Source organism: Trachypithecus francoisi, unplaced genomic scaffold (genome assembly GCF_009764315.1).
Source record: "Trachypithecus francoisi isolate TF-2019V2 unplaced genomic scaffold, Tfra_2.0 Lachesis_group14, whole genome shotgun sequence".
NCBI lineage: Eukaryota > Metazoa > Chordata > Mammalia > Primates > Cercopithecidae > Trachypithecus > Trachypithecus francoisi.
The window spans coordinates 55,550,730-55,576,196 of NW_022681459.1; the positions used below are offsets into that span (position 1 = coordinate 55,550,730).

Genomic DNA, 25,467 nt, shown 5'->3' on the forward strand with positions numbered 1-25,467 from the left:
AGCCTCCTGAGTAGCTGGGATTATGGGCATGCACCACCACGCTTGGTTAATTTTTGTATTTTTAGTAGGGACAGGGTTTTACCATGTTGGCCAAACTGTTCTTGAACTCCTGATCTTCTGATCCGCCCGCCTTTGCCTCCCAAAGTGCTGGGATCACAGGCATGAGCCACCGCACTTGGCCAAGAATAGTCTTTATGAGGCTGCTGAGCTCAAAGCCTGCCAGTGGGGGCCGTCCCTGGGCCCTGTGTGCCCACACCACCTGGACTTCCAGGAGTGTTGGGTGCTCCCTAGCTGGGACCTTAGCTTGGTCAGGAACCGAGTCGGTGAGTAGCCACTTGGGAGCACTTCAGTGCTGCTGGCTTTGAGCTTTGTACAAACTCCTTAGGCTGGGACAACAGCAATTGTCCTGTGTGAGGGCCCCCCCGCTCCTCCCCTGTCGGGGTCCTAACTGCCCCTGCGAGGGCCTCCTGGGACCAAGGACAATCTATGTAGTTTCAAGGACAGAGAAACTTTTGGTGTGAAAATATAATCACCTGTGTGCTCATGGGAAAATGTTAAAAATAAATTCTGGCCCCTCTCCGATTCTGTTGTAAAATGTGTGTGTCACTCCAGCTGTGAGTTTTATTTTGGGTTCTCTTATCAGAGTCATGGGGTTTCCATCTTCCTGTGATCTGTTGGCACACTCATCCATCCCAGCCTGCAGGTTCTGCACTTTTAAACAAGGTCCTCATTCATGGCGAGCTGTGCCATCACCCTGCGGAGTGACGTCTGCTTAGCGCAGGGTCACGCGTGGGCCAGTGCTCACTGCGGCTTCCAGGATTAAAGCTTCACTTCCAGATATTCCTAGTAAAGTCGCAGTTAGTCCTTAAACTTGAGAGTTAATTATCATTCAAAATGAAAATCATTACATAGCCTATAATTAAAATCTCAAATAAAGCAGAAACAGAATCCTTTCTTGGGAAAACATGCTTTTCAGATAATTCAGGATTACTTCAAGTTTTTATTTGCTTGGTGCTTCTCAAGTCTTTCGCATTAGGCTTTTTCTACAGAGTCCAGGTTTTGAGATTTGCTGTGTCTCTGGTACGTTCCTGGAAAGCTGGGGCTTTATTTCATTTCTGGGTAACTCTGTTTTCTATTAAAATCATGCTGGGGGATCGGGGTGTGGGTAAATTTAGCCAGGTATCTCCTGTTCTCCTCCACACAATTTCTTCCCCCAAAGCTGGGGCTTTTAATAAACAGAATTAGTGTCCTGTGCGGGGTGTGTAGGCACAGCCCACCAGCACTGGGGCCCAGCACGGTCCTCGCACTCGCCCTGCAGTCCTCCTTGGGCTTCCATGAGCTTCCTAGGGCTGCTGTAACCAATCCTCACAAACTGAGTGGCTGAAGACAACAGAAATCTGTTGTCTCTAAGCCAAGCGCAGTGGCTCACGCCTGTAATCCCAGCACTTTGGGTGGATGAGGCAGACGGATCACTTGAGGTCAGGAGTTCAAGACTAGAGCCTCTGTAATCCAAGCCCTTTGGGAGGCCAAGGCAGGTGGATCACCTGAGGTCAGGACTTCGAGACTAGCCTGACCAACATGGTGAAACACCGTCTCTACTAAAAACACAAAAACTAGCCAGGTGTGGTGGCAGGCACCTGTAATCCCAGCTACTTGGGAGGCTGAGGCAGGAGAATCACTTGAACCTGGGAGGTGGAAGTTACAGTGAGCCGAGATCCCACCACTGCACTCCACCCTGGGTGACAGAGCAAGACTCTGTCTAAAAAAGAAAAAAACAATCTCTTGTCTCAGTGTTCTGGAGGCCAGAAGTACAAAACCATGGTCCCTGCAGGGCTGTGCTCTTTCTGAAGGCCTTAGGGGAGGACCCTTCCTGGCCTCTCCCAGCTTCTGGTAGCCCCAGGTGGTGTCTGACTCACGGATGCATCACTGCAGTCTCCGTCTCCGTCCTCACACTGTTCTTCCTGTGCACGTCTGTCTCTGTCCAGGTTTCCCTCTCATTGTAAGGACACTGGTCATTGGATTAGGACCTACCCTAATGACCTTATCCTAAGTTGATTACAAAGACCCTGTTTCCAAACAAGGTCACTTTCAAGGGTACTGGGAGTTAGGAACTGAGCATATCTGGGGACACAATTCAGCCTTGAGTGCTCCTTAGCTGGGGAGGAGCTCCTCAAGCTGGCGCTTCTCAGTGGCCTGCGTGTCGCGTGTCTGCTAGGGCCCCAGGCCACTCCGGGGTGGGAGGTAGGTTTCTATGGTGTGTTTACCTTTGCGAACGCTAAGTACGGGAGCAGAGGGTTCCCCACGTTCCACCCGGACAGCCTGGAGGTGAGAGAGCTGAACTAGGTGTAGAATGTGAGTCAGTGAGAAACGAACATCTGCCCAGCAATGTCTGGCCCACAGTTAGAAAAGTGGCCCGAAGATGAGCCGCATGCAATAGAAACCTCACTGTGGTTTAAAGCGCACGCCGTTCCCCGTGACTTCGAAGTCCGTGCTGTTGAGGGAAGAACAGGCTGCCTGGCCGGGCTGGCTGCAGGTGGTGGGCGTCTGTGCGTGCACTGGAGGGATGCTGCTTCTGCAGAGGGAGTACAAGCTCCATGAGAGCAGGGCTGGGCTCGCTCACTCACCCCTGCACGAGTCTTCTGTGGCTGCTGTAACATTTCCACATACGAGGGGCTTAACGCAGCCTGGATTCGTTCTTACTGTTCTGGAGGGCAGTTGGGCGTGGGCAGGGCTGCTCCGGGAGGCCCTGGGGAGGGCCTCCGGTTCTGCCTTCCTCAGCTGCCGGAGGTCACCTGGTCCTTGGCCGCTGGTGCCTTCCTCACCTCACTCCGACCCCTGCTTCCACCACTGTAGCACCTTCTGCCCCTCACCCTCCCACCTCTGACAAGGAGCCTTGTGATGACTTTGGGGCCACACAGTAATCCAGGATGGCCACCCCATCTCAAGATCCTTAGTCACGTACGCAAAGTCCCTTAGGTCGTGTGAGGTCGCACATTCTTGGCTTTCAGAGATGAGGATGTGGACACCTTTTGGGGGCCATTATTTTACTAACCACAACCGCGGCATTCAGTCAGCAACCAGTCAATATTTGTCGGAGGCATGCATAGCGAACAGGCCCCACCTTTGGCGCTGTGGTGGGGGTCTGGCAGTCCCTGCTGTTTATAACCGGCCGTGACCTGGACCCAGGGCTGCCGGGAGCTGTTGGGGAGTCCGAACTGAGCCTCTGCCCTGAGAGCGGTGACCCAGATGACCTCGGGGGCAAGTGCTCTCTGCTCCCTCACCCCCTTCCGGTCACCACTGTCAAGCCCTTTCTCTGGTGTGGACAGACAAAGCCGCCTCTGTGCTGGGGGCCAAGGGACAGGTTGATCACACGCCTCTGGCCTGCCAGGGCTGGGTGTGGGGGGGTGACATTTATCAGATGAAGCTGGCTGGACATAGTGGGGGTAGACTTCGTATTAATGAGGGCAGTTCGTTACCCCTAACTCCAAGTGATGAATGAAGAATTCGCGCTCATTTTTTCTGGACGTTGATCTGTCCCTAGGGCACTGTCTGTCCTGGCCCGCACTGGTGTGGCCAGGGGAATTTGAACCGTTGGGGTGCTGAGCAGCCTTTTTTCGTGATGAGTGAGGTTTTGGCTGGCATTCCCGCTGAGCCCGGGCACGCTGCTGTTTGTAGTTGGCACGGTCTCCCTGCATGCTGATAACGCACTGGGCACGCCCCTTCCAGCCCTGCTATGCACAGCTGCCTGGCTCACCTTCCTCGGTTGTCTTTCCATGTCTAGCAGGAGCGTGACCAGACCCTGGCCCCACATCCAGGCCCCTCAACCCGCCTTCCACCGAGGCATGGCAGGGCCAGCCCTCTCCGTACCATCAGGAGCCAAGCGCTCAGTGGGGCGCCAGATGGCACAGTGCCCTCTCCCTGAGTGCCAGACCCAGGCCCATCCCACCCGAATGTCCCCATTCAACCCTACCCTCCCTGGACAAGGCTGTTTCCAGGCTGTGCCCACCCCCATGGTCCCTGGAGAAAAGCAACTGCCGAGGCCTGCAGGGCACAGGGGAGCCCTGCCTGCCCCACCGTGGCACGCTCTTCTTGGCGTGTGCTGGGCCCCAGGGCAGCGTGAAGGCTGCATCCCCCCACTCCAGGACCCAGAGAGAGAGTGTTGACTGGGCCCTGTCCACCCTAGGTAGGACCCCCCACCAGGCTCTGCCTCATGTCAGGTCCTGGAGGCCTCCTGAGCTGCCACCAATGTCCTTCTAAAGAGAGCCAAGTCCCTGGCCCACCCCTTGGCTTGGAAGGACCGTGGGTTGGTTTTGAGGGGGTAGGAAGTGCCCTGCAGGGGGAGCCGAGATGGGGTTCTGTACCCCAGGGTGGTGCTGGGGCTGCAGGGACACTCAGGTCCTCGTGATCAGCAGGGCTGACCGCCCCCTAAGTGCCAGCTATGTGTACCCCCGGTGCCAGGGACCAGGTGTGGTGGTATCCAGAGACCTGTGGTTGCCCCTCTCCTACCAGTCTTGGCAACCAGGACTTTCTGAGTCCACTCGGGCCCAGGAGACGCTGTGTGTGTTCGGCGCACCGGGTCCTCATGCCGCTGTCTTCCCGGTGCCACAAGAACCCTGGGAAACACGAGGTGTTTTATCTCCCGTGCTCCAGGTCTGTGTAGGCTCCGGGAGCTGCTGGGAGGTTTCAGGGTGCTGCTTTCTCAGGGGATTGACCCCCAGAAGAGGGTTCCTGCTGACTCTGGCTGGTTCCCTCGGTGTGTTCTGGGTCTCATTCTCCTAGGACTTGTGTGATAAGTGATCACACACGGGGCGCTGAAAACAACAGACATGCCTCCCCTCAGTTCTGCAGCTGGAAGGCTGAAGTCGAGGTGTTGGCAGGGCCGGCTGCGCTTCCCGGAGGCTCTAGGAGGAGCCCCCTGCCTCCCAGCGCCTGGTGGCTGCAGGCCTTGGCTTGTGGCTGTCTGCCTCCAGGCTCTGCCTCCCTCTGCACCAGCCCTTCCTCTTGTTTCTAATCTTCCTCTGTGCTCATTTTATGATAATTCATGTTGTGATTGCATGGAGCCCACCTGCTAATCCGATCGTCTCGTCTCAAGATCCTTAACTTAATTGCGGTTTTGCCATATAAGTAAAATTCCTTGTTTTGCTACGTAAGGTAACATTCCTAGATTTTAGGAATTACGATGTGGACACATCCTCTTGGGGCCACTGTGTAGCCCACTGTGGGGCGGGTTATTTCCTAGTCTTCCCTCCATCGTCGGCATCGTGGAGAGGGAGGTTGTAGGGAGCCCCTCTTCTGAAAGGCTGTGCCCCCAGGGATGATTCCAGGCTGGGGTCGCCTGGGCCTGCTGGGCCTGTGTGCTGCTGGAGCCTTCGGCTTGGAGCTGCTGCAAGCACCGGGAGACTGTCCCGCGTGTACCCATCCTTCAGCTTCGGCAGGATTTCCAGCCCTCAGCGTGGAGATGGCTCCTGTAAGAAACAGCAAAGCAGTGGATCAGTGGGAATCATTTTTCTTTGCTGCTGGAATGCGTTTCTTACTTTTTTAAATGGGTGTGTCTGGAGACCTGGGAATTTGCTTCAGAGACACTAATGAAGTCATGCAGAGAAGGCCAGCCCTGGACAAGCGGCTTCTGCAGTGCTGGGCTCCCCGGGCCTCCCCCTTCCCAGCTCCCTCCTTGTGGGGTGGGGATCTGGGCCCTCCCGCCGAGGCCTTTCCTGGTCGCCTTGCCAGGTGGGGCGGGGCTGGGCTGCCTGTAGGTGTGACTCAGGAGGGATTCCAGGTGCAGAGCAAGTCACCAGGAGGTGAGAAAGTCAAACAATGCATGAAACCCAGGGGCAGACAGGGGCGCTGACAGGAACGCAGTTCCCGGTGGGAGCTGGGGAGGAGAGGGCGTAGGGCGTGGAGGGGTGAACAGAGGGTGCCTCCAGTCTCAGGCAGGCAGTGAGGAACAGGAGGAACAGGGACCAGTGATAGTAATCTTGCCCTTGTGCAGGTGCGTAGCTCACAGCCGTAGCAAATGAGCTGTTTCCCTCACACCAGCCTGTTAGTGCTGGGGAATGCTCCTGGCCAAGATAGACAGAAATCCCTGCCTCGGGGGATGGATTTATTACAGCTGGGGAAACTGAGGCACCAGCCAGGATCTTGCTCAGGAAATCTGTGTCCTGACAGCCGTGCCATAGGGGTTTGGAATGGAGTGCTTAGGTCCATGCAATTCTGCCCCCTGGGCAGCCCCTCCTACCTACAGGGACATTTCAGAGGGGCACCTGTCCAGGGAAGGTGGTGAGGTGGACTTATTCTCTAGACCCATCCCTGCAAGCCTGTGTGGACACTAAGGCGGATACAGGCTTCACTCCAGCTCCCACCCATGCAGCTGTGTGACCCAGCACCAGTTACTGCCCTCTCTGAGCCTTCGTGCACTCATCTACCAGCCAGGTGCTGCAGCCTGCCTTGTAGAGAAGGTCATGTGTGGATTATGCTCACCTCTGGAGGAGGTTGCTGTGAGAGTGCTCCTCATGTCCTCGTCCCCAAATGTGGACCTGGGGATAGGCAAGCTCAGAGAGCGTCACCTGAGCTGTTGGGGCACCACGTGGCCCTGCCCTTTGTGTCTGTCCCTCCATCTCTATGTCAGCCTGCCTTGCAGGGCCGAGTTGGTAGCATGTCCTCCCCTACAGCTCTGTTGCTGGACAAAGGCCTTGGTGGCTGGGGGCCTCTGCTGGCCTGGCTTCTGCCTGGGTCTGCATGCCACAGGGGTTCTGAGGTCCCCGGGAAGAGGCATCATCCTGACTGGCAGTGGACTGCTGTACATGACCCATTGCCCAGGCTGCAGCTGCCTGGCTTTTCTGTGCAGTTCCTGTGCCTGGTGGGGCCTCACTGGTGTGGGACTGTCATGTTGCAGAACAGGAAAGGTCTAGGGCTTTGCCTCCACTGCCCTGTGGTAGGAACCCCTGTGCGTGCCTGAGGGCATTCAGGTGAGTGTGTGTGAGCACGTGAGCCATGTATGTTGGAGGCTGGAGGTACTTTCTCAGGTTTGATTGGAATCTGGTGGGGTGGAAAGGGCTTAGCCAGGAGCCCCAGCTGTGCTCACCGTTTCTGGTCCTGACCCTACTTTGATGGCTGCCCTGCCTGAATTCTGCAGCCTGACCCCTCCCCTCCCCTCCTCTCTCCTCCCCTCAGCCTCCCCTCCCCTCTCCTCCTCTCCCTTCTCCTTCTCTACCTTCCCCTCCCCTCCTCTCTCCTCCCCTCCTCCCCTCCCCTCCTCTCTCCTCCCCTCCTCTCTCCTCCCCTCAGCCTCCCCTCCCCTCCTCTCCCCTCTCCTTCTCTACCTTCCCCTCCCCTCCCCTCCCCTCCCTTCCCCTCCTCTCCCCTCTCTTCCCCTCCTCTCCCCTCTCTTCCCCTCCTCTCCCCTCTCCCCTCCCCTCCTTCCCCTCCTCTCCCCTCCCCTCCTCTCCCCTCCCCTCCTCTCCCCTCCTCTCCCCTCCCCTCCTCTCCCCTCCTCTCCCCTCCTCTCCCCTCCTCTCCCCTCCCCTCCCCTCCTCTCCCCTCCCCCTCAGCCTCCATGCCAGCACCCCTTCAAAGCTTCCCCCTCTGCTTTTTCCATTTGCTGTAAGATTCTTCATGTATTTTTGGTTTTTCTGAACGTCTGACTTTTTTTTTATCTAGATGGAAACTCCATGAAGGCAGGGATCTGTTTTGTTCATTCTTATAACTCCAGTGCCTAAAGAATGGCCCATGCTGGCAGTTTATTAGATGGATAAGTGGGTAGAGGGACGGGTGGGCAGGTGAGTAGGTGGAAAGGTGGATAGATGGATGAATGATTGATAGTTGGATGGGTGGGTTGATGCATGATGGGTGGTTGGATGACTAGATGGATGTGTGATGGGTGGTTGATTGGATGGATGGATGGATGGATGTGTGATGGTGGTTAGATGGATGAATGATGGATAGTTGGATGGGTGGGTTGATGCATGATGGGTGGTGGGATGGCTGGCTGGATGGATGGATGTGTGATGGGTCGTTGGATGGAAGCTGGGTGAGTGCTTGGAAGCTGGGTGGGTGGGTGGGTGGATGAACAATGGATGGGTGGACGGCTTCATGGGTGAATAAGTGGATGGATGGAAGGGTGGAGGGGTGGGTTAATGAGTGGGGGTGGGTGTGTGGGAGGATGGATGGATGAGTGACTGGAATAACAGATGGGCAAATTCGTGCAGTGTTTTATCATTTCTGACATGCCCTTTTTCTCTTAGAAACCCTGTAGTGTTCCCCTCTTTGCCTCCTATCTGTGTGTTTTCTCTGGTAGTGAAGTTTCTGACACATGAGCCACGCTGCTGGGTTGTGTCTTCAAGACTGTGCTTTCTGCATCCTAGGATCCAGTGTTAGGACTGAGCTCTTTGATGGGGCTTTGAGTTGACTTGAGGTTTTTGTGTGTTTGTGTGAAATGACCTGACTTTGAAATTGTCCTATGTTCCTGCTCCTGGGCCCTTCCATTCACTCCTTGTTCTCTGTTCATGTGTTTCATGTTGATCATTAATTCTGCATAAACTAAGGCTTCCTCAAGTGCTTGAGTTTTACCACTGTGGCCTTTGGAAATTCTAGTTTTTCTAGTTCAAAGCTCTTACCTGTCTCTTAGGACCAGAAAGGAATTGTCTTTTTATTTATTTAAGAACTTAAGTGGTCAATCTTTACACGCCCTTGCCCTCTTGGAGCACGTTCCCAGCCCTCCCCCAGGTCCTGAGGTTCTCTGCCTGCTGTGTCCCCTCTCTGGGTGAACCCTGGGACCCTGCGTCTCTCTTCTCCCAGCTCCTAGAGCAGCCCCCCAGAGGTAAGTTCTGGAGCTCCTGAGCTAGGGGTTCACATCAGCATCCCCTGGCCTGGGCCCTCTGCACCTGTCCCCATGCCCTCTATCTTCCCTGGGCTTGTGTCCAGCCCCCTGCCAGAGTCTCCATGTAATGACGCGGAGACCCTCTGGACATCCCCTTCCTTGTTCACAGACCAGCACCTGGTCCCTGCTTGCAGCAGGTGAGCCGTTTGCTGAAGCCCTGTGCAGCTAGTGCTTTTCTGGAAGCCCCTTAGGCTGAGGGTTGATGGCTCTGGTGCTCCGGTCTCTGGGCAGGCACCAGCCCCAAGCCTGGTGTGGGACAGGTCCCCAGTAGCGGGGCAGGTGCATGAGGCCATGAGGACTGGATGGGCCTTGGCTCATGGGAGCTTTTATTTTGTCATTAAGAATGCTTTTTTGGCCGAGTGTGGAGGCTCGCACCTGTAATCCCGCCACTTTGGGAGGCTAAGGCGAGCAGATCACCTGAGGTCAGGAGTTTGAGACCAGCCTGGCCAACATGGTGAAACCCCGTCTCTACTAAAAATACAAAAATTAGCCAGGCGTGGTGGTGTGTACCTGTAATCCCAGCAACTCAGGAGGCTGAGGCAGGAGAATCGCTTGAACCTGGGAGGTAGAGGTTGTGAGCCGAGATCGCACCATTGCACTCCAGCCTGGGCGACAGAGTGAGACTCTGTCTCTATTAAAAAAACAAACAAACAAACAAACAAACAAACAAACTTTTCTGTACCATAGTCAGGAAGCTGAGCCCTGCATCCCTCCTACGGGGAGAGCGGGAGCTTTTGGCGGTCTGCATGCGTGATTGAGTACAGCAGTCGGTTTGCTCAGTGGACTCTATCCTTGGTGCGGGAGGCGAGGCTGCCATTGTAATGGGGGTGTGCAGAGTACGGGGGAATTTCCCCCAGGTTTGAATGACTCAGCAAGCCTTTGACTCCAAGCGGAATTCTAGGGTGTAAAGGGAACACCAAATTTATTTTGAATGAGAATTCCTGGAAAAGGAAAGATAAAGTTAAATCCTGATAGTGAGCATAGTTGAACATTTATTTTATTAAAAGTGTGTCTTATAAAAGCTTTATTAGAAAATAAAAGATATAGAGCTAAAAGACACAGAGCTCACTAAATTTGACCTGAATTATTTACCTTCAGATGATTTTAGAATGAAAAACTGTCGTATCACATCTCTTTTCAACCCAGCCGTGGTGGGAACGTTTACAAATGCCCCCAATTTGGGATTCTCCCTGAGGGTTGGTGAGGAACGAGCCCTCCAGCTGCCTATAAACAGCACCGTAATCCACTCACGCTTTGCTTTACGTTATCTTTTGTGCAGTGCTGTGCTGCAAATACTTAACAACCAACCCTTGCGGGGAATCCTGAATTGGCCCCGTTGTACAGGCTGGAGGTGCTGGGGGTCAGCCCTAAGGAAACCAGAGATAGGACCTTCCCCAGCTCGTCCAGTTCATCCAGAGCCCAGTTGCTGCACAGTTCTCATGGTCCTTTAGTAAAAAAAGAAAAGATTTTTTTTGTTTGTTTTTTTGTTTTTTTTTGAGACGGTGTCTCGCTCTGCCGCCCAGGCTGGAGTGCAGTGGCCGGATCTCAGCTCACTGCAAGCTCCGCCTTCCGGGTTCACGCCATTCTCCTGCCTCAGCCTCCAGAGTAGCTGGGACTACAGGCGCCCGCCACCTCGCCCGGCTAGTTTTTTGTATTTTTTTTAGTAGAGATGGGGTTTCACCGTGTTAGCCAGGATGGTCTCAATCTCCTGACCTCGTGATCCGCCCGTCTCGGCCTCCCAAAGTGCTGGGATTACAGGCTTGAGCCACCGCGCCCGGCCAGAAAAGATGTTTTAACTGTAAAATTATTTCACCTCATCAACAGCTTTCCTGCACTGTTTGAATCAAATACATGCATGATGTGGTTTTGTAACTCATGGATTAAGTGCGGGCATTAATCATTGGCTTGGAACAGGGGAAATCCTGGTACTTTATGACTTCATTTCACAAGTGTCTGTCAGTACCTGCTATGGACCCAGCTTCCCCGCCACTCCCCCACCCCCGCCAACCCTCCCTGCCAGGTGCTCAGCATATGCCCTGCACACACCAGGCATTTATTGGGCACTCACTGTGTGCCTGACAGTCTCAGACTGGCCCCCAAACAGACCCTGTCATTGCCTGCACAGAGCTGGGGAGAGAAACGCGTGGGGGAACCATCATACAGGCAGGGCTGGATGTGGAGCTGGTGGGGCGATTGCTAGAGAGGGGAGATTTGGAGTCGATGAGAGCCCCCAGGGGCACCCTGAGCAGGCAGGTGGGCCGAGCTTAGGTACTGTGAGGGGATGCGGGTGGCCTCCAGGCACTGGAAAGCCAAGAGAGACCGAGAGAGGACGTGGGGCTGGAGGATGGCCTGCAGTGTATGCTCTGCTCAGGGCCATCTGTAGCCGCCCCAGGAGGAAGGAGACAGTGGGGCCGGCACAGGCTCATGAGTGTAGTGTGGAGGGGGCTGGGTGTGTGGCTGGGGGCCGGGCCCTGAGACCCCTTAGGCTGGGTCTTTATGGAGCAGTGGGATTCTAGCCGTGGGACTGACACGTGGTGAGTCCAGTGTCATGGAGCACTCTGCCGTCGTGATGCAAGGGACAAGTAGGTCTGGAGGCTGTGGGTGGGGCAGGAGCAGGGGCTGTGAGGCGAGGGGGCCTGTGGCTGTGCAGGGGCCTGCTGGAGGCAGGAGGGGCTGCAATGAGGACTCCACCTCTCCCTGGCTGGGTAGGGGAGGATGAGCTGGCAAAGGCCGGGAGCAACATCTCCTGCAAGCAGGGAGAGCAGCACCCGGGGAGTCCTGGACACTTCAACTTCTGAAGTGTCCGTGGGAAAGGCTCCACCAGCCAGGCGCTACTGCTCTCGGGGCACCGGGTTTACAGAGGCCAGAATGTACGCGATTGCAATTCCGGGACAAACGCGGAGGGACACTGTAGTGAATTCAGCAGTGGCTTCCAAATCCGTGTCCACGCACAATCTCAGAATGAGACTTCAGTTGGAAATAGGGTCTTTCCAGATGTAAATGAATTTGGGTCCTTGAGATTAAGCATCATGGGTTTAGAGCGGGCCCTTAATCCAGTGACTCATGTCTTTTCTTTATTATTATTTTTTGAGACAGCCTTGCTCTGTCACCCACGCTGGAGTGCAGTGGTGCAATTTTTGGCAACCTCCACCTCCTGGGTTCAAGAGATTCTCCTGCCTCAGCCTGCTGAGTAGCCGGGACTACAGGCACGTGCCACCATACCTGGCTAATTTTTTGTATTTTTAGTAGAGACGGGGTTTTGCCATGTTGGCCAGGTTGGTCTCGAACTCCTGACCTCAGGTGATCCACTCGCCTTGGCCTCCCAAAGTGCTGGAATGACAGGCGTGAGCCACTTCACTCACTCTGCCTTGTTTTTTATTTTTGAGATGGAGTTTCGCTCTTGTCACCCAGGCTGGATTGTAGTGGTGTGACCTTGGCTCACTGCAAACTCCGCCTCCTGGGTTCAAAGGATTCTCCTGCCTCAGCCTCCCAAGTAGCTGAGATTACAGGCGCTCGCCACCACGCTGGGTTAATTTTTGTATTAGAGACTGGGTTTCACCACGTTGGCCAGGCTAGCGAACTCCTGATCTCAGGTGATCTACCCGCCTCAGCCTCCCAAAGTGCTGGGATTACAGGCGTGAGCCACCGCTGCCAGCGTGGTGTGTTTAATAACAGGAAGGAGAGGGAGATTTGACAGCCTTGTGAGGACAGAGCAGAGATTGGAACGGTGGTACGCTGGGATGCTGGGAGAGGCAGGAGGGATCCACCCTGGAGCCTCCAGAGGGAGCTGGGCCCTGCTGATACCTTGATTTCAGACTCCTGGCCTGTGCGACTCTGAGAGGATGAATTTCAGTTGTTTTAAGCCTCCAGTTTGGGGTCATCTGTTATGGCAGCCACGGGAAACACATACAGCTACTTTCTGAAAATGAAAACAAACAGAAAACAAAGCAAACAGAACTCTACATTAAAAAAGCAAACCAAACGATTCTCTGGAGATTAGTTTTATTTGCAACATATGTAAAGGAGCAAGACCTTTTCAGCGCAGGGCAAACACCTGTGCTTGGGTTCTCTGTGCTCTCAAGGACACGGGTGTTAGCAGCCATCTGTTGATCTCCAGTCCCTGCACGGGGCAGGACAAGCTTGTATCCATCAGCCTCCCTTTCACAGGGAAGCCTGAGGACGTCGGGGGCCACTAGAAATCAAATTTGGAAGCAGGAATGCCAGTCTGCGAGTTCAAATTCAAACCTTCCAGATACAGGCAAAGTGCTGTCTTCACTCAGGGCTGGACCGCCTTTTCCTGGGCCTTTTCGAGGAAACCCCAGGCTGGAGGTGAGAAGTTGAGTCTTCCAGCCCTCGGATGAGTGGGGAGTGAGTTCCAGCCCGGGGCAGGTGGGACTGGGCGGCTGCGTGGGGGTCATGGGCCTGGGCTTCACCTTCCTCTGGGAGAGTTTGAGCCCCGGGCGCAGGCTGGGTTCTCAGTACCTGGAACAGACAGAGGCGGCTGTGGGAAGGGCAGAGCTGGGCCCCACAGGCCCTTTGTTTGCCGTCTCGGTTGGGTGAGTACACCCAGCCTCTCCCCGTGGCTTCGTTATTTCAGAGTGTGCTGTGCTTGGCCACTGGCTGGAACTTAGAAAGCAAACACTCCCAAATGTCACGTATTTTAAAAGTAGAAACAAGGTAATTTGAAGTGTCCAAAGGAGGAGAAATAGACCTTAAGCTTCACACTTCCTGTGAACACACAGGATTTATAAAGGCCAGCCGCCCACCTGTACAGGAAGCCACGAGCAGTGACTTGCCCATGAGTGTGTAGGTGGGTGTGCAGGTATGCACCTGTGTGTGACAGGATGTGAGGTGTATATGAGGGCGTGTCAATGTGTGTGTGTGTGAACAGGTGTGTATGGATGTGTGTGTAGCTGGGGGGACACTGCAAGTGTGAATACATGTGGGAGGTTATAAGCATTGTGCAAACGTGTGTGCAGGTGTGTGTGTGCACATGGCCTGCCTGCAGGGTGGCAGGGTGCGGCATCTGTGGTGGGCTCACCCCCAGTAGCGGGGAGTGGTGGGGAGGTTAGCCTCCATGGGTGCTGGGAGCCTGGATGAGGGCCTAGGACTGCCTCCTCTCCGTCTGCTTTAACTCTGAGTGGGGTGGGAAACCCCTCTGTTCCCATTTCCCTGGGGGCAGCCCCTGCCAGTGCAGAACAGGTGGGTGGGATCCTGTCCTGACTCCTGGGGAGGAGGAGAAAGCACCCCCTGGCCTGTGCCTGGCTCTGACCCTTCGTCAGCTCTGGTGCCTGCGAGCCTTTGGGGTTATTGGCGTGGAGGCTGTGCATGCTCATGAAATTCAGCAAAAGGTTAGCGATTTCAGCCCTCCTCCTATTTGAGAGGGCTCATACTGGAATCTGTTTTTTTAAAGAGACGGAGTCTCGCTCTTTCTCCCAGGCTGGAGTGCAGTGGCGCGATCTCGGCTCACTGCAAGCTCCGCCTCCCCGGTTCACGCCATTCTCCTGCCTCAGCCTCCTGAGTAGCTGGGACTACAGACGCCGCCACCTCGCCCGGCTAATTTTTTGCATTTCTAGTGTAGACGGGGTTTCACCACGTTAGCCAGGATGGTCTTGATTTCCTGACCTCGTGATCCACCCGCCTTGGCCTCCCAAAGTGCTGGGATTACAGGTGTGAGCCGCTGCACCCAGCCCAGTTACACATTCTTAGGTGTTGCAGCCTGGTAATGGAGACTGGGAGATGCCTGGGGGAAGTAGAGGGAGAACTCAGATTCTTCAGGGGCACCATTTACCTCTGATGATTGTTATGCTAATTATAAATCATTTTCATTTGTTCCTCAAAAGCTCATTTGAAGCATTCTCTTGGAGGATTGACAGGATTTCCTAAAACTAACAACTGAACTCACTGAAATGAGCACGTGGTTGAGGTTGGCCTTCCTGAGAAACAGACTCCAAGCCCCAGCTTAGGAGGCAGCAGGTGTGGAGGAGCCTTCAGGAGCCACAGCTGGGGGCAGTGAGGGGCCCTGGCCTGGACAGAGGGAAGGTCGGACTGCCCTGCAGGTATACAAGGCCTCGGCCACCCCACAGCATGCTGCAGAGCTGGGATGGTCCCTCAGGGATGGCCTGCGTTGGGCAGTCTGGTCACTGTGTCCACACTGACCCGTTGCTGGATGGGGGCTGCCTCAGCGAGGGCAAAATCTGAGTGCAGGGTCTCAGCTATGAGCCATCAGCAACCCACACCCCAGAGCCATCCTGGAGGGGAATGGTGCGGGGTATACCTCAGCACCCACCCTTGATAGCACCTGATTTCTTTTTTTTCTTGTTGTTGTTGTTTGTTTAAGATAAGTGTCACTCTTGTTGCCCAGGCTGGAGTGCAGTGGTGCCATCTCGGCTCACTGCAGCCTCCGCTCTCTGGGTTCAAGCAATTCTGCCTCAGCCTCCCGAGTAGCTGGGATTTCAGGCATGTGCCACCACATCCAGCTAATTTTTGTATTTTTAATAGAGATGGGGTTTCACCATGTTGGTCAGGCTAGTCTTGAACTCCTGACCTCAGGTGATCCGCCTGCCTCGGCCTCCCCAAGTGCTGGGATTACAGGTGTGAGCCACTGTGATTTCTTTATTTTTAAAAATGGGTAATAAAGTTTAATGTTCACTAGTCTTTTAAAATCGCCAGTTGTCTCATACATATCTGCTCTGGCCAGAATTGTGCCCTCATAAATTTCTACACTGAAGCCCTATGCCCCATGATGGGCGCTTTAGGAGGTGATTAGGTTTAGGCGAGGTCATGGGGTGGGGCCCCCAGACTGCGATTGGAGTCCTTGTGAGGAGAGGAAGAGACCACAGCCCTCTCCCGTATGCAGCAGGAAAGCACCGTCTGCAGGCTAGAAAGATAGGCCTCCGCAGGGGCCACCTCAGCGGGAACCATGGTTGGTGTTGGGCTTCCACCCTCCAGAGCTCTGAGAAATAAGTGTCTGTTGTATAAGCCCCCGTCTGCGGTGATTCATTATGGCAGCCTAGGCAGACTCTGGCGTTGCAAATGTGTTTTCATTCTGTCTGAGTTGGCATCAAATTAGGCCGCCGCGCACGGCAGCGGCTGTGTGAATCCCGCTGGCCATCCGGAGCGTGGCTGGAGGCCTCTTGGGAGACATTGCAAGTGCCTGTCCCAAGGGCCCATCATGGAGCCATCCCACTCTGGGGACTCCGGTGAGGTCTGGGCTCCAGTAAGATGTTGTCGTTTGAAGGGTACGCTGGGTCATGCACTGAGCGTCCTCACGTTGGATGTCCCCCGAGTTCCATCTTTGTAGCAGTCTTTTTTTTTTTTAAATGAAGTCTTGCTCTGTCACCTAGGCTGGAGTGCAGTGGTGTGATCTTGGCTCACTACAACTTCCGCCTCCCGGGTTGAAGCAGTTCTCCTGCGTCAGCCTTCCGAGTAGATGGGATTACAGGCGCCTGCCACCATGCCTGGCTGATGTTTGTATTTTTAGTAGAGACAGGGTTTCACCATGTTGGTCAGGCTGGTCTTTAACTCCTGGCTTCAGACATCTACCCACCTCAGCCTCCCAAAGTGCTGGGATTACAGGCGTGAGCCATCGCGTCTGGCCTGTTGCAGTCTTTTAACAACCCAAGATGACCAGAGCCATGAAGGAAAAAAATGGATAAATATGATCATATACAGACAAAAAATTTCTATGGGACTAGAAATACATAAAACCTAATTTTAAACATTAAGCTGGGGGAAATTGCCACGAAAATGACAGAACTGTTCGTTTTCATAATTTACAAGGAACTTGCATAACATGATAAAAGCAAGACCAACAACCCAGCAGAAAGACAAACACAGGAATGATCAGGTAGCTTCCAGGAAAGAGAGTGTAAATTGATAATAAAATAGGAAGACATGCTGGCCTCATCAAAGATAAATGCAAATGAAAACATCATTGAGATCCATTTGTCAGAGATGCAAAATATTTTAAAGACTGATCATACCTAGTGTTGAAGACAGAACAAAATTCTCTCCTCTGCGTTGGTGGGAGTGGGTATGTGTAGCCTTTTGAAGATGGTGGTTTGGAAATATCCATCAAAATGTCGCTTGTGGCCAGGTGCAGTGGCTCATGTCTGTAATCCCAGCATTTTGGGAGGCTGAGGCAGGCTGATCCCTTGAGACCAGCCCAGCCAACATGGTGAAACGCTGTCTCTACTAAAAATACAAAAACTAGCCGGGCATGGTGGCTAATTGATTGGATCCAGGAGGCAGAGGTTGCAGTGAGCCTAGATCACAGCACTGCACTCCAGCCTGGGCGACAGAGTGAGACTCTGTCTCAAAAAAAAAAAAAAGTCACTTGTGTGTGACCTTTGACTCAGTAGTGTTAGGGATTTTCTCCAGAATCTTAAAGCACATCAGGGTTTATACGGGAGAATGTTTACTGAAAAGTCACTTGCCATAAACGAAAACTATAAATAGCGCACATGCCCGTTGACTGGAGTGATGTAAGTTTTGACGTGGTCCTCTGATGGAATACTATGACTTGAGACGGAGTCTTGCTCTGTTGCCCAGGTTAGAGTGCAGTGGCGCAATCTCCGCTCACTGCAGCCTCCGCCTCCCTGGTTCCAGCAATTCTCCCGCCTCAGCCTCCTAAGTCGCGGGGATTACAGGTGTGCGCCACCACACCCAGCTAATTTTTGTATTTTTAGTAGAGACAGGGTTTCCCCAGTTTGGCCAGGCTGGTCTCACACTCCTGATCTCAGGTGATCCATCCACCTTGGCCTCCCAAAGTGCTGGGATTACAGGCACGAGCCACCACGCCCGGCCCTCGCCATACTTTTTACACTGTGTTTTTTTGTTTGTTTGTGAACATAATACTTTTATTTTAAAATGCATTCATTTAAAATTTTGTACCTGGGAGAGAATGTTGCTGGGAATTTTCTGGTTGTTGGAAGCCTCTAAAGGTCTGTGAGGGGTCTCTGGCCAAGGTCCACCCCAGGTGGCGGAGGCAGAGGAGGCAGTATGGGCTGTGCGGGTTGTGGGCCACCATCCCCGTCTGGGGGCGGGAGTGTCACCAGCCATACACCTGGCTGCTGGAGGATGCAGTGGCCAGTGCAGGAACAACTTGTTCAAAGCGTGGCGAATGCTGAGCCCCTCCGAGCAGATGAGGTTCTGAGCATTCCTGGTCTGAGGGCAGACGGGGAGACAGGCAGTGTGCTGTGGGCTGCCCGGCTGGTTTTCTTGGAAAGCTTCCAGAACCTTCCTGTCACAGAAGAGTTTAAACTCTGAGGAGGACATCAGAGTAGGGTGGTGCCTGCCCTTCAGGAGCTCACAGGCTGGTGGTCGAGACGGGCCAGATTAGAACTGAGTTGGAATCCAGGGGTGGCCAGTGTGAGGTGTCTGTGGGAGGGCGGACGGCAGGCAGGGCAGGCGGCCTGCTGAGAAGGTGGCCTTTGGGTCTAGTGATGACAGCATGCTCCGAATCTCTGATGAGACTTTGCCGTGTTCTGCTATCGCACAGGCATAGGTGTGGGGAGAAGGCGTGAGGCCCTCTGGTCTGTTTCTAGGCGTTCTGCTCAGAGGAGTCCAGCTCAGCCTGCAGGGTGCTCTGAACGGGGCTGGAGGTTGGGAACGGCTCATTGCTGCTGTTTCTTTGACCCCGGAGAGAGCTTTGTGGAAACCCCCCAGCCACCATCCTTAGCTCGCCCACCAGTAGCTGGGTGCAGCCAACTCTGGCACGGCTCTGGGCAAGTCCTCAAGAACTCAGGGGTTTCTGTTCATGTCACAGACCTGACCTGGAGTCAGTCAGGTTTTCTTTCAGCAGCTGACTCTGTGGCTGGGGCATGTCTGGGGTCTGTGACAGGCTCATTGGCTCTTCCCTGGCTGGTTGGTAACCTCTCTGGCGTCTTCCTCTCGCCCCCCAGGAGAGCACTGTGAGGTGGATGCCCGCTCAGGCCGCTGTGCCAACGGGGTGTGCAAGAACGGAGGCACCTGCGTGAACCTGCTCATCGGCGGCTTCCACTGCGTCTGTCCTCCCGGCGAGTACGAGAGGCCCTACTGCGAGGTGACCACCAGGAGCTTCCCGCCCCGGTCCTTCGTCACCTTCCGGGGCCTGAGACAGCGTTTCCACTTCACCGTCTCCCTCACGTGAGTGTGTCCTGCCGCACCACACAGGTCTCTTCAGGAAAGGGGCGGGCTTCTCTGTGCACCCCATCCCTTCAGACCGTGATGTCAGTGTCCTCCCTGTGTGGCCTTTGATAGTTCAGTAGCTCCAGGCCAGGTGCGGTGGCTCACACCTGTAATCCCAGCACTTTGGGAGGTCGAGGCGGGCGAATCACCTGAGGTTGGGAGTTTGAGACCAGCCTGCTCAACATGGCAAAATCCCGTCTCTACTAAAAATACAAAAATTAGCTGGATGTGGTGGTTTACACCTGCAATCCCAACTCCTTGGGAGGCTGAGATGTGAATCACTAGAACCAGAAGGTGGAGGTTGCAGTGAGCCAAGATTGTGCCACTGCACTCCAACCTGGGCAACAGAGCGAGAATCCATGTCAAAAACACACACACACAAACTTACTCCTTCTGTGTCTTTCTTTGTACCCCTTAACCCACTTCTCTTCAGCCCCTTCCCAGCCTCTGGTGACCACCACTCTCCTCTCCACCTCTGATCATGTTTGATTAAATGTCTGCACAAGGGAATGATCCGCTGCTGCTTGTCAGATTCTGAATTTCTGAGATTATTGCACTGGACAGTTAGGAAGGATTTCCCTTATGTGTGATGGTGGCTAAACAATCAGAGCTGACACTACATCACTCAGGGTTTTGTAGGGAATGCCTTTAAAAGTAAAATCGTAAGGTCCCTCACCAAGCTTCCAGGGCAGTTACACTTTGGGAGTGGTGGGGGCTGTGGGCAGAACCCTCCTGAGCCTCTGAGAGCCGCTGTGAGGGGCCGGGTTGGGGGTGCCTAGCTGCTTTTGTTTCAGGTGGGTGCTTTCATGCTCCTTCTCCTCTTTCTAGTTTCTCTTTGCCAAGTGTCCAGGCTCCCAAGTGGGCTCCGGGCTCTGTTCCCAGCTGCCTCTCATCCGCCCGGCCCTTTGTTCTTTCCTCCCCCTTCCCCGGCCCCCCTCTCCGGGCCTCGGTTTCTGTTTTCTGGCCTTTCCTCTTTTTGCTTGCATTCTTCCAGCCCTCCCCTCAGCTTTGGGTCCCTTCTTTATTGCTCTGTGCCAGTGGTGTATGTGTGCTTGCCAGGGGAGCCATGCAGGACTGTTGGACGCTGACACCGCCCAACAGCCCCCACCTGGGTCCAAAGGGAACCGCACAGAAGTGAAACCAACCAAAGGGAATCAGGTGTGACCCAGGGGCTGAGTCTTGGGTGTGACCCAGGGGCTGAGTCTCGGGTGTGACCCAGGGGCTGAGTCTCGGGTGTGACCCAGGGGCTGAGTCTCGGGTGTGACCCAGGGGCTGAGTCTCGGGTGTGACCCAGGGGCTGAGTCTCGGGTGTGACCCAGGGGCTGAGTCTCGGGTGTGACCCAGGGGCTGAGTCTCGGGAAACAAACCTGCACTGAGTTGGCCCCATGGTCATTAAGATCCCTTCTCCCTGCTCATTCCCTGCCCAAGCATCAGTGTGCTGTGTGGGTGTTTTTCTTTAGTGTTGGTGGTCAGTTCTTGCTGGCGTTCTAAATAGAGGGGGTTCGAGGGACAGTTGGGAACTGTCAGTTTTTTGTTTGTTTCTTGGTTTTTGAGACGGAGTCTCGCTTTGTTGCCAGGCTGGAGTGCAGTGGCGGTGGGATCTCGGCTCACTGCAACTTCCGCCTCCCAGGTTCAAGCAATTCTCCTGCCTCAGCCTCCCAAGTTGCTGGAATTACAGGTGCCCACCACCATGCTGGCTCATTTTTAGTAGATTAGTAGATTTAGTAGATTAGATTTAGTAGATTTGGCTAAATGTATTTTTAGTAGAGACAAGGTTTCACCATGTTGGCTGGGCGGGTCAACCTGACCTCAGGTGATCCACCCACCTCGGCTTCCCACAGTGCTGGGATTACAGGTGTGAGCCACCGGCTAGCCGAAACCATCAATTTTAACTCAAGAAAAAGGCTGAGGTCAGATGCTCCAGGCTGGCTCAGGCCGACTCCTGCGGGAAAATGGATAAACCAACCTTAAGTCAAAAGGAGTTCCTGCCACTGATCTCTGATGGTGGAGACACCCAGCTAGTTCAGGAACCCGTCCCAAGCTCACTCAGAAGGTTTGCCAAGTTCTCGGAAACCAGGGAGGTGGGGGAGGTGTTGTGGTGATTTGGGTCTGAAGACCCCCTGCCTGGGCCTCTGGGTGGGAGAAGGATTTCTGAGAATTCGATGATCTCCTGCCAGAGCAGGTGGTTTTTTGCTCTGCATGCTCTGAGTTCTGACAGGCCTGTTCATGTTCAGGCGTCTGTTCATGCCCCTTCCTTTCATTTATTCACACAGCCCATATTCAGCGCTGATATGGACCAGATCCTCTTTGGGCTCTGGAATGCAGCAGGGAATGAGAGCTGCACTTCCTCCCCTTATGGATCATGCATTCTTATAAACCAGTGAGTCAGCAGCATGATTTCAGAAACTAACTGAGTGATGTCATAGGCTCATGGGAGTTGAGGGCAACTTGGAGTAAAATGAGTCAGGGCAGGTACAGCTGAGTTGACCCCTGAGCAATCTGCAAAGCCTGGGAAGATTGTTTCTGGCGTAGGGGGCAGCTGGTGCAAAGGCCCTGGGGTCTTTTTGACCCATGTTTGGGCACCAAAAGATGCTATTGTGGCTGACTACGGGCGGGGGGGCGGGGCTAAGAGGGGTCCTTCCAACAGCATCATCCCCTCCTGGGAAGGTACCAGGTCCCCATGCCCTGGTGCACACACGAGGGGATCTGTTCACAGCAGCAGTGCTGTGTTCAAACACATCTGTAACAGGTGTCCTGGCTCCTGGTCATACTTGTAGCATGTTGTGCAAATGGGATATTTTTTTGCATTCTACAGGCCATAGTAACCAGATTCTCCATGGATTCTGGTTTGCTACTTCCAGAAAAGAACACTGCTTATCAAGCTTGATGGGCTGTCTGCTCCCATGAGAGGGATGCATGCCTGACACCATTCTTTCCTGAATTGTAGCCCCACGTGCTTGCCCTCCTCTGACTGGGCTTGTCATTCCTAGGCAGCCATTTTGTTTGTTTGTTTTCCCGAGATGGAGTCTCGCTCTCTTGCCCAGGCTGGAGTGCAGTGGCGCGATCTCGGCTCACTGCAAGCTCTGCCTCCGGGGTTCACGCCATTCTCCTGCCTCAGCCTCCTGAGTAGCTGGGACTACAGGCACCCGCCACCACGCCCGGCTCATTTTTTCTATTTTTTTTTTTTTTTAGTAGAGACAGGGTTTCACCATGTTAGCCAGAATGGTCTTGATCTCCTGACCTCGTGATCTGCCCTCCTCGGCCTCCCAAAGTGCTGGGATTACAGGCGTGAGCCTCCGCACCCGGCCCCTAGGCAGCCTTTTGACCCTGGAGTCTTCATCCCATGATATGCCTCTGCTTGGCTCTGCAGGTTTGCCACCCAGGAAAGGAATGGCTTGCTGCTCTACAATGGACGCTTCAATGAGAAGCATGACTTCATTGCTCTGGAGATCGTGGACGAGCAGGTGCAGCTCACCTTCTCTGCAGGTGGGGCCTTCTCCTTAGGAAGGGCAGCTCTGAGCAATTCACAGATACTTCGTGGGTTAAAACGACCCTCGCCCTGTGCAGCACCTCCAAGCTGCTTATCCTTTCATCCCTCAATTGTAGGTCTAGGAACCTGTCTTATTGAAGAAATCCAAAGTGCAAAAAGATGTTCATAACAGGCCTGGCGCGGTGGCTCATGCCTGTAATCCCAGCACTTTGGGAGGTCAAGGCAGGCGAATCACGAGGTCACAAGATAGAGACCAGCCTGATCAACATGGTGAAACCCTGTCTCTGCTAAAAATAAAATTAGCTGGGCGAATTGATGTGTGCCTATAATCCCAGCTACTTGGGAGGGTGAGACAGGAGAATTGCTTGAACGCAGGAGGTCGAGGTTGCAGTGAGCCGAGACCGCACCACTGCACTCCAGCCTGGGCGACAAAGCAAGACTCTGTTTTTTTAAAAAAAAAAAAAAAAAAAAAAAAGGCAGCCTGACAATGTAGTCAATGTAGGAAAAATGATAAGACCATCTCCTAATGTGCAAAAACCTTCAAACTCACTAGAAAGGAAACTAGGCCAGGCGCGGTGGCTCACACCTGTAATCCCAGCACTTTGGGAGGCCAAGGCGGGTGAATCACGAGGTCATGAGATCAAGACCAGCCCGACCAACATAGTGAAACCCCATCTGTACTAAAAATACAAAAGTTAGCTGGGCATGGTGGCGGACACCTGTAATCTCAGCTACCCAGGAGGCTGAGGCAGGAGAATTGCTTGAACCCAGGAAGCAGAGATTGCAGTGAGCCGAGATTGCGCCACTGCACCCCAGCCTGGTGATGGAGCGAGACTCCGTCTCAAAAAATAATAATAAAAGATGTTCATAACAGTGTTATTTATAGTGCTGGAAATGTGGATGATCTGGTTCATGTTTTCAGAAACCAAGGAATCATTACATTGTGGTACATCTCTAGATTAAAAATATTGATGCTGGCTGGGTGCAGTGGCTCATACCTGTAATCCCCAGCACTTTGGGAGGCCGAGGTGGGCAGATCACCTGAGGTCAGGAGTTAAGAGACCAGCCTGGCCAACATGGTGAAACCCTGTCTCTACTAAAAATACAAAAATTAACTGGGTGTGGTGGCACGTGCCTCTAATCCCAGCTACTCAGGAGGCTGAGGCAGGAGAATCGCTTGAACCTGGGAGGTGGAGGTTGCAGCGAGCCGAGATCATGCCATTGCTCTCCAACCTGGGTGACAGAGACTCCATGAAAAGGTTGGCCAGGCAAGGTGGCTCATGCCTGTAATCCTAGCATTTTGAGAGGCTAAGGCAGGCAGACTGAGCCCAGAAGTTCAAGACCAGCCTAGGCAACATAGCGAGACCCTGTCTCTTTAAAAAATATATATATATTGACAAGGCCATTAAACATGTTATTCCAGTTGTTAGGAAAGAACATTTCTCCAGACTTCCAACAGGTATCTGTGTTTTTCTGGCACACATGACTTTTTTTTGTTTTTGTTCTTGTTTTGAGACAGTCTCACTCTTTCACCCAGGCTGGAGTACAGTGGTGCAATCTTGGCTCACTGCAACCTCCACCTCCCAGGTTCAAGCGATTCCCATGCCTCAGTCTCTCAAGTAGCTGGGAATACAGGCACATTTCACCATGCCTGGCTAATTTTTGTATTTTTAGTAGAGACTGGGTTTCACTGTGTTGGCCAGGCTGGTCTTGAACTCCTGACCTCAAGTGATCCTCCCACCTTGGCCTCCCAAAGTGCCGGGATTACAGGTGTGAGCCACCAGGCTCAACATGGCACACTTGACTTTTAGGAGTAAATTCTGCCATCTCCTCCTCCACCTGGAAGTTCACCACGATGGCTCAGAGGTGCTTCCGTCTCTGGAACCCTGGCCCGTGTTGAATGACATGTGTGTGATGGTGGAGGATGGAGCTTGGTTTTCTATACACAGTAAAGAAAGGGCGGCACCTGTAACAGCAGCCAGCCACTGTGGGAACGGTGGCCACAGCCCTCCAGGCTCTGTGAGTTGGGATTAGGCTATTCCTCTGGCCGGTGTCTCCCACACCCCTGTTTCCAGAACTCCTGCTGGTTCCCTGGAGATGGCATTCCCTGCCTGGGACCTGGTACCCACCGCACCTGTCCTTTGGTGCCCCGAACCTCCTTCCTCCCAGCTGCTGCTGATTCAGGGTTGTGCTCCAGAATCCCCAAAGGGACTCGCCCGCCCCACTGCAGCAGGAGCTCAAGGGGTGAAAGTAACAACCACCCCGAAGCAAAGATGCACAAGAGACGCATCTGCAACCTCACGATGGGACATGTTATGTGATTTAAGAGTTGTTAAAAACCTGAGATGACATTTATTTGATTAAGTGACCTAAAGGGGAATTGGTTTTGATGATTTTGTCTACATTGATGCAATGCATAGGAAAAACAATTCGACCACTGGTGCGGTGTAGGTGTGACTGCTGCTGGTACAGACAGATGGGTTTTCTGTGCTTACATTTTGTCATATTTAAAAAAGAGGAACAAGGCCAGGTGCAGTGGCTCACACCTGTAATCTCAGCACTTTGGGAGGCCAAGGCAGGCAGATCACGAGGTCAGGAGTTCAAGACCAGCCTGGCCAACATGGCAAAACCCCATCTCTACTAAAAATACAAAAATTAGCTGGGCATGATGGCAGGCGCCTGTAATCCCAGCTACTCAGGAGGCGGAGGCAGGAGAATCGCTTGAACCCAGGAGGCGGAGGTGACAGTAAGCCGAGATCACGCCACTGCATTCCAGCCTGGGTGACAGAGTGAGACTCCATCTCAAAACAAACAAAACCAGAAAAGAGGAACAAGAATTACTTTTGTAACCAGAAAAGAAAATGGATGGAGTGGTGGGCACCTCCCACCATGGTGCCGTGGGGAGGGGAGGGAGGATGTGGCCATGTGCACC

The 25,467-nt window shown here is 53.7% G+C and overlaps 1 protein-coding gene across 3 annotated transcripts in view; it reads left to right on the plus strand.

Moving 5' to 3' along the window:
* Positions 1-25,467, plus strand: part of CELSR1 (cadherin EGF LAG seven-pass G-type receptor 1) — a 186,205-nt gene that overhangs the window by 86,681 nt on the left and 74,057 nt on the right. For all 3 annotated transcript variants that reach the window (XM_033233563.1, XM_033233562.1, XM_033233561.1), the window contains exons 3-4: positions 18,781-19,003; positions 22,416-22,531. In XM_033233563.1, the coding sequence (XP_033089454.1) occupies positions 18,781-19,003; positions 22,416-22,531 (339 nt within the window). The remainder of the gene's footprint in view (positions 1-18,780; positions 19,004-22,415; positions 22,532-25,467) is intronic.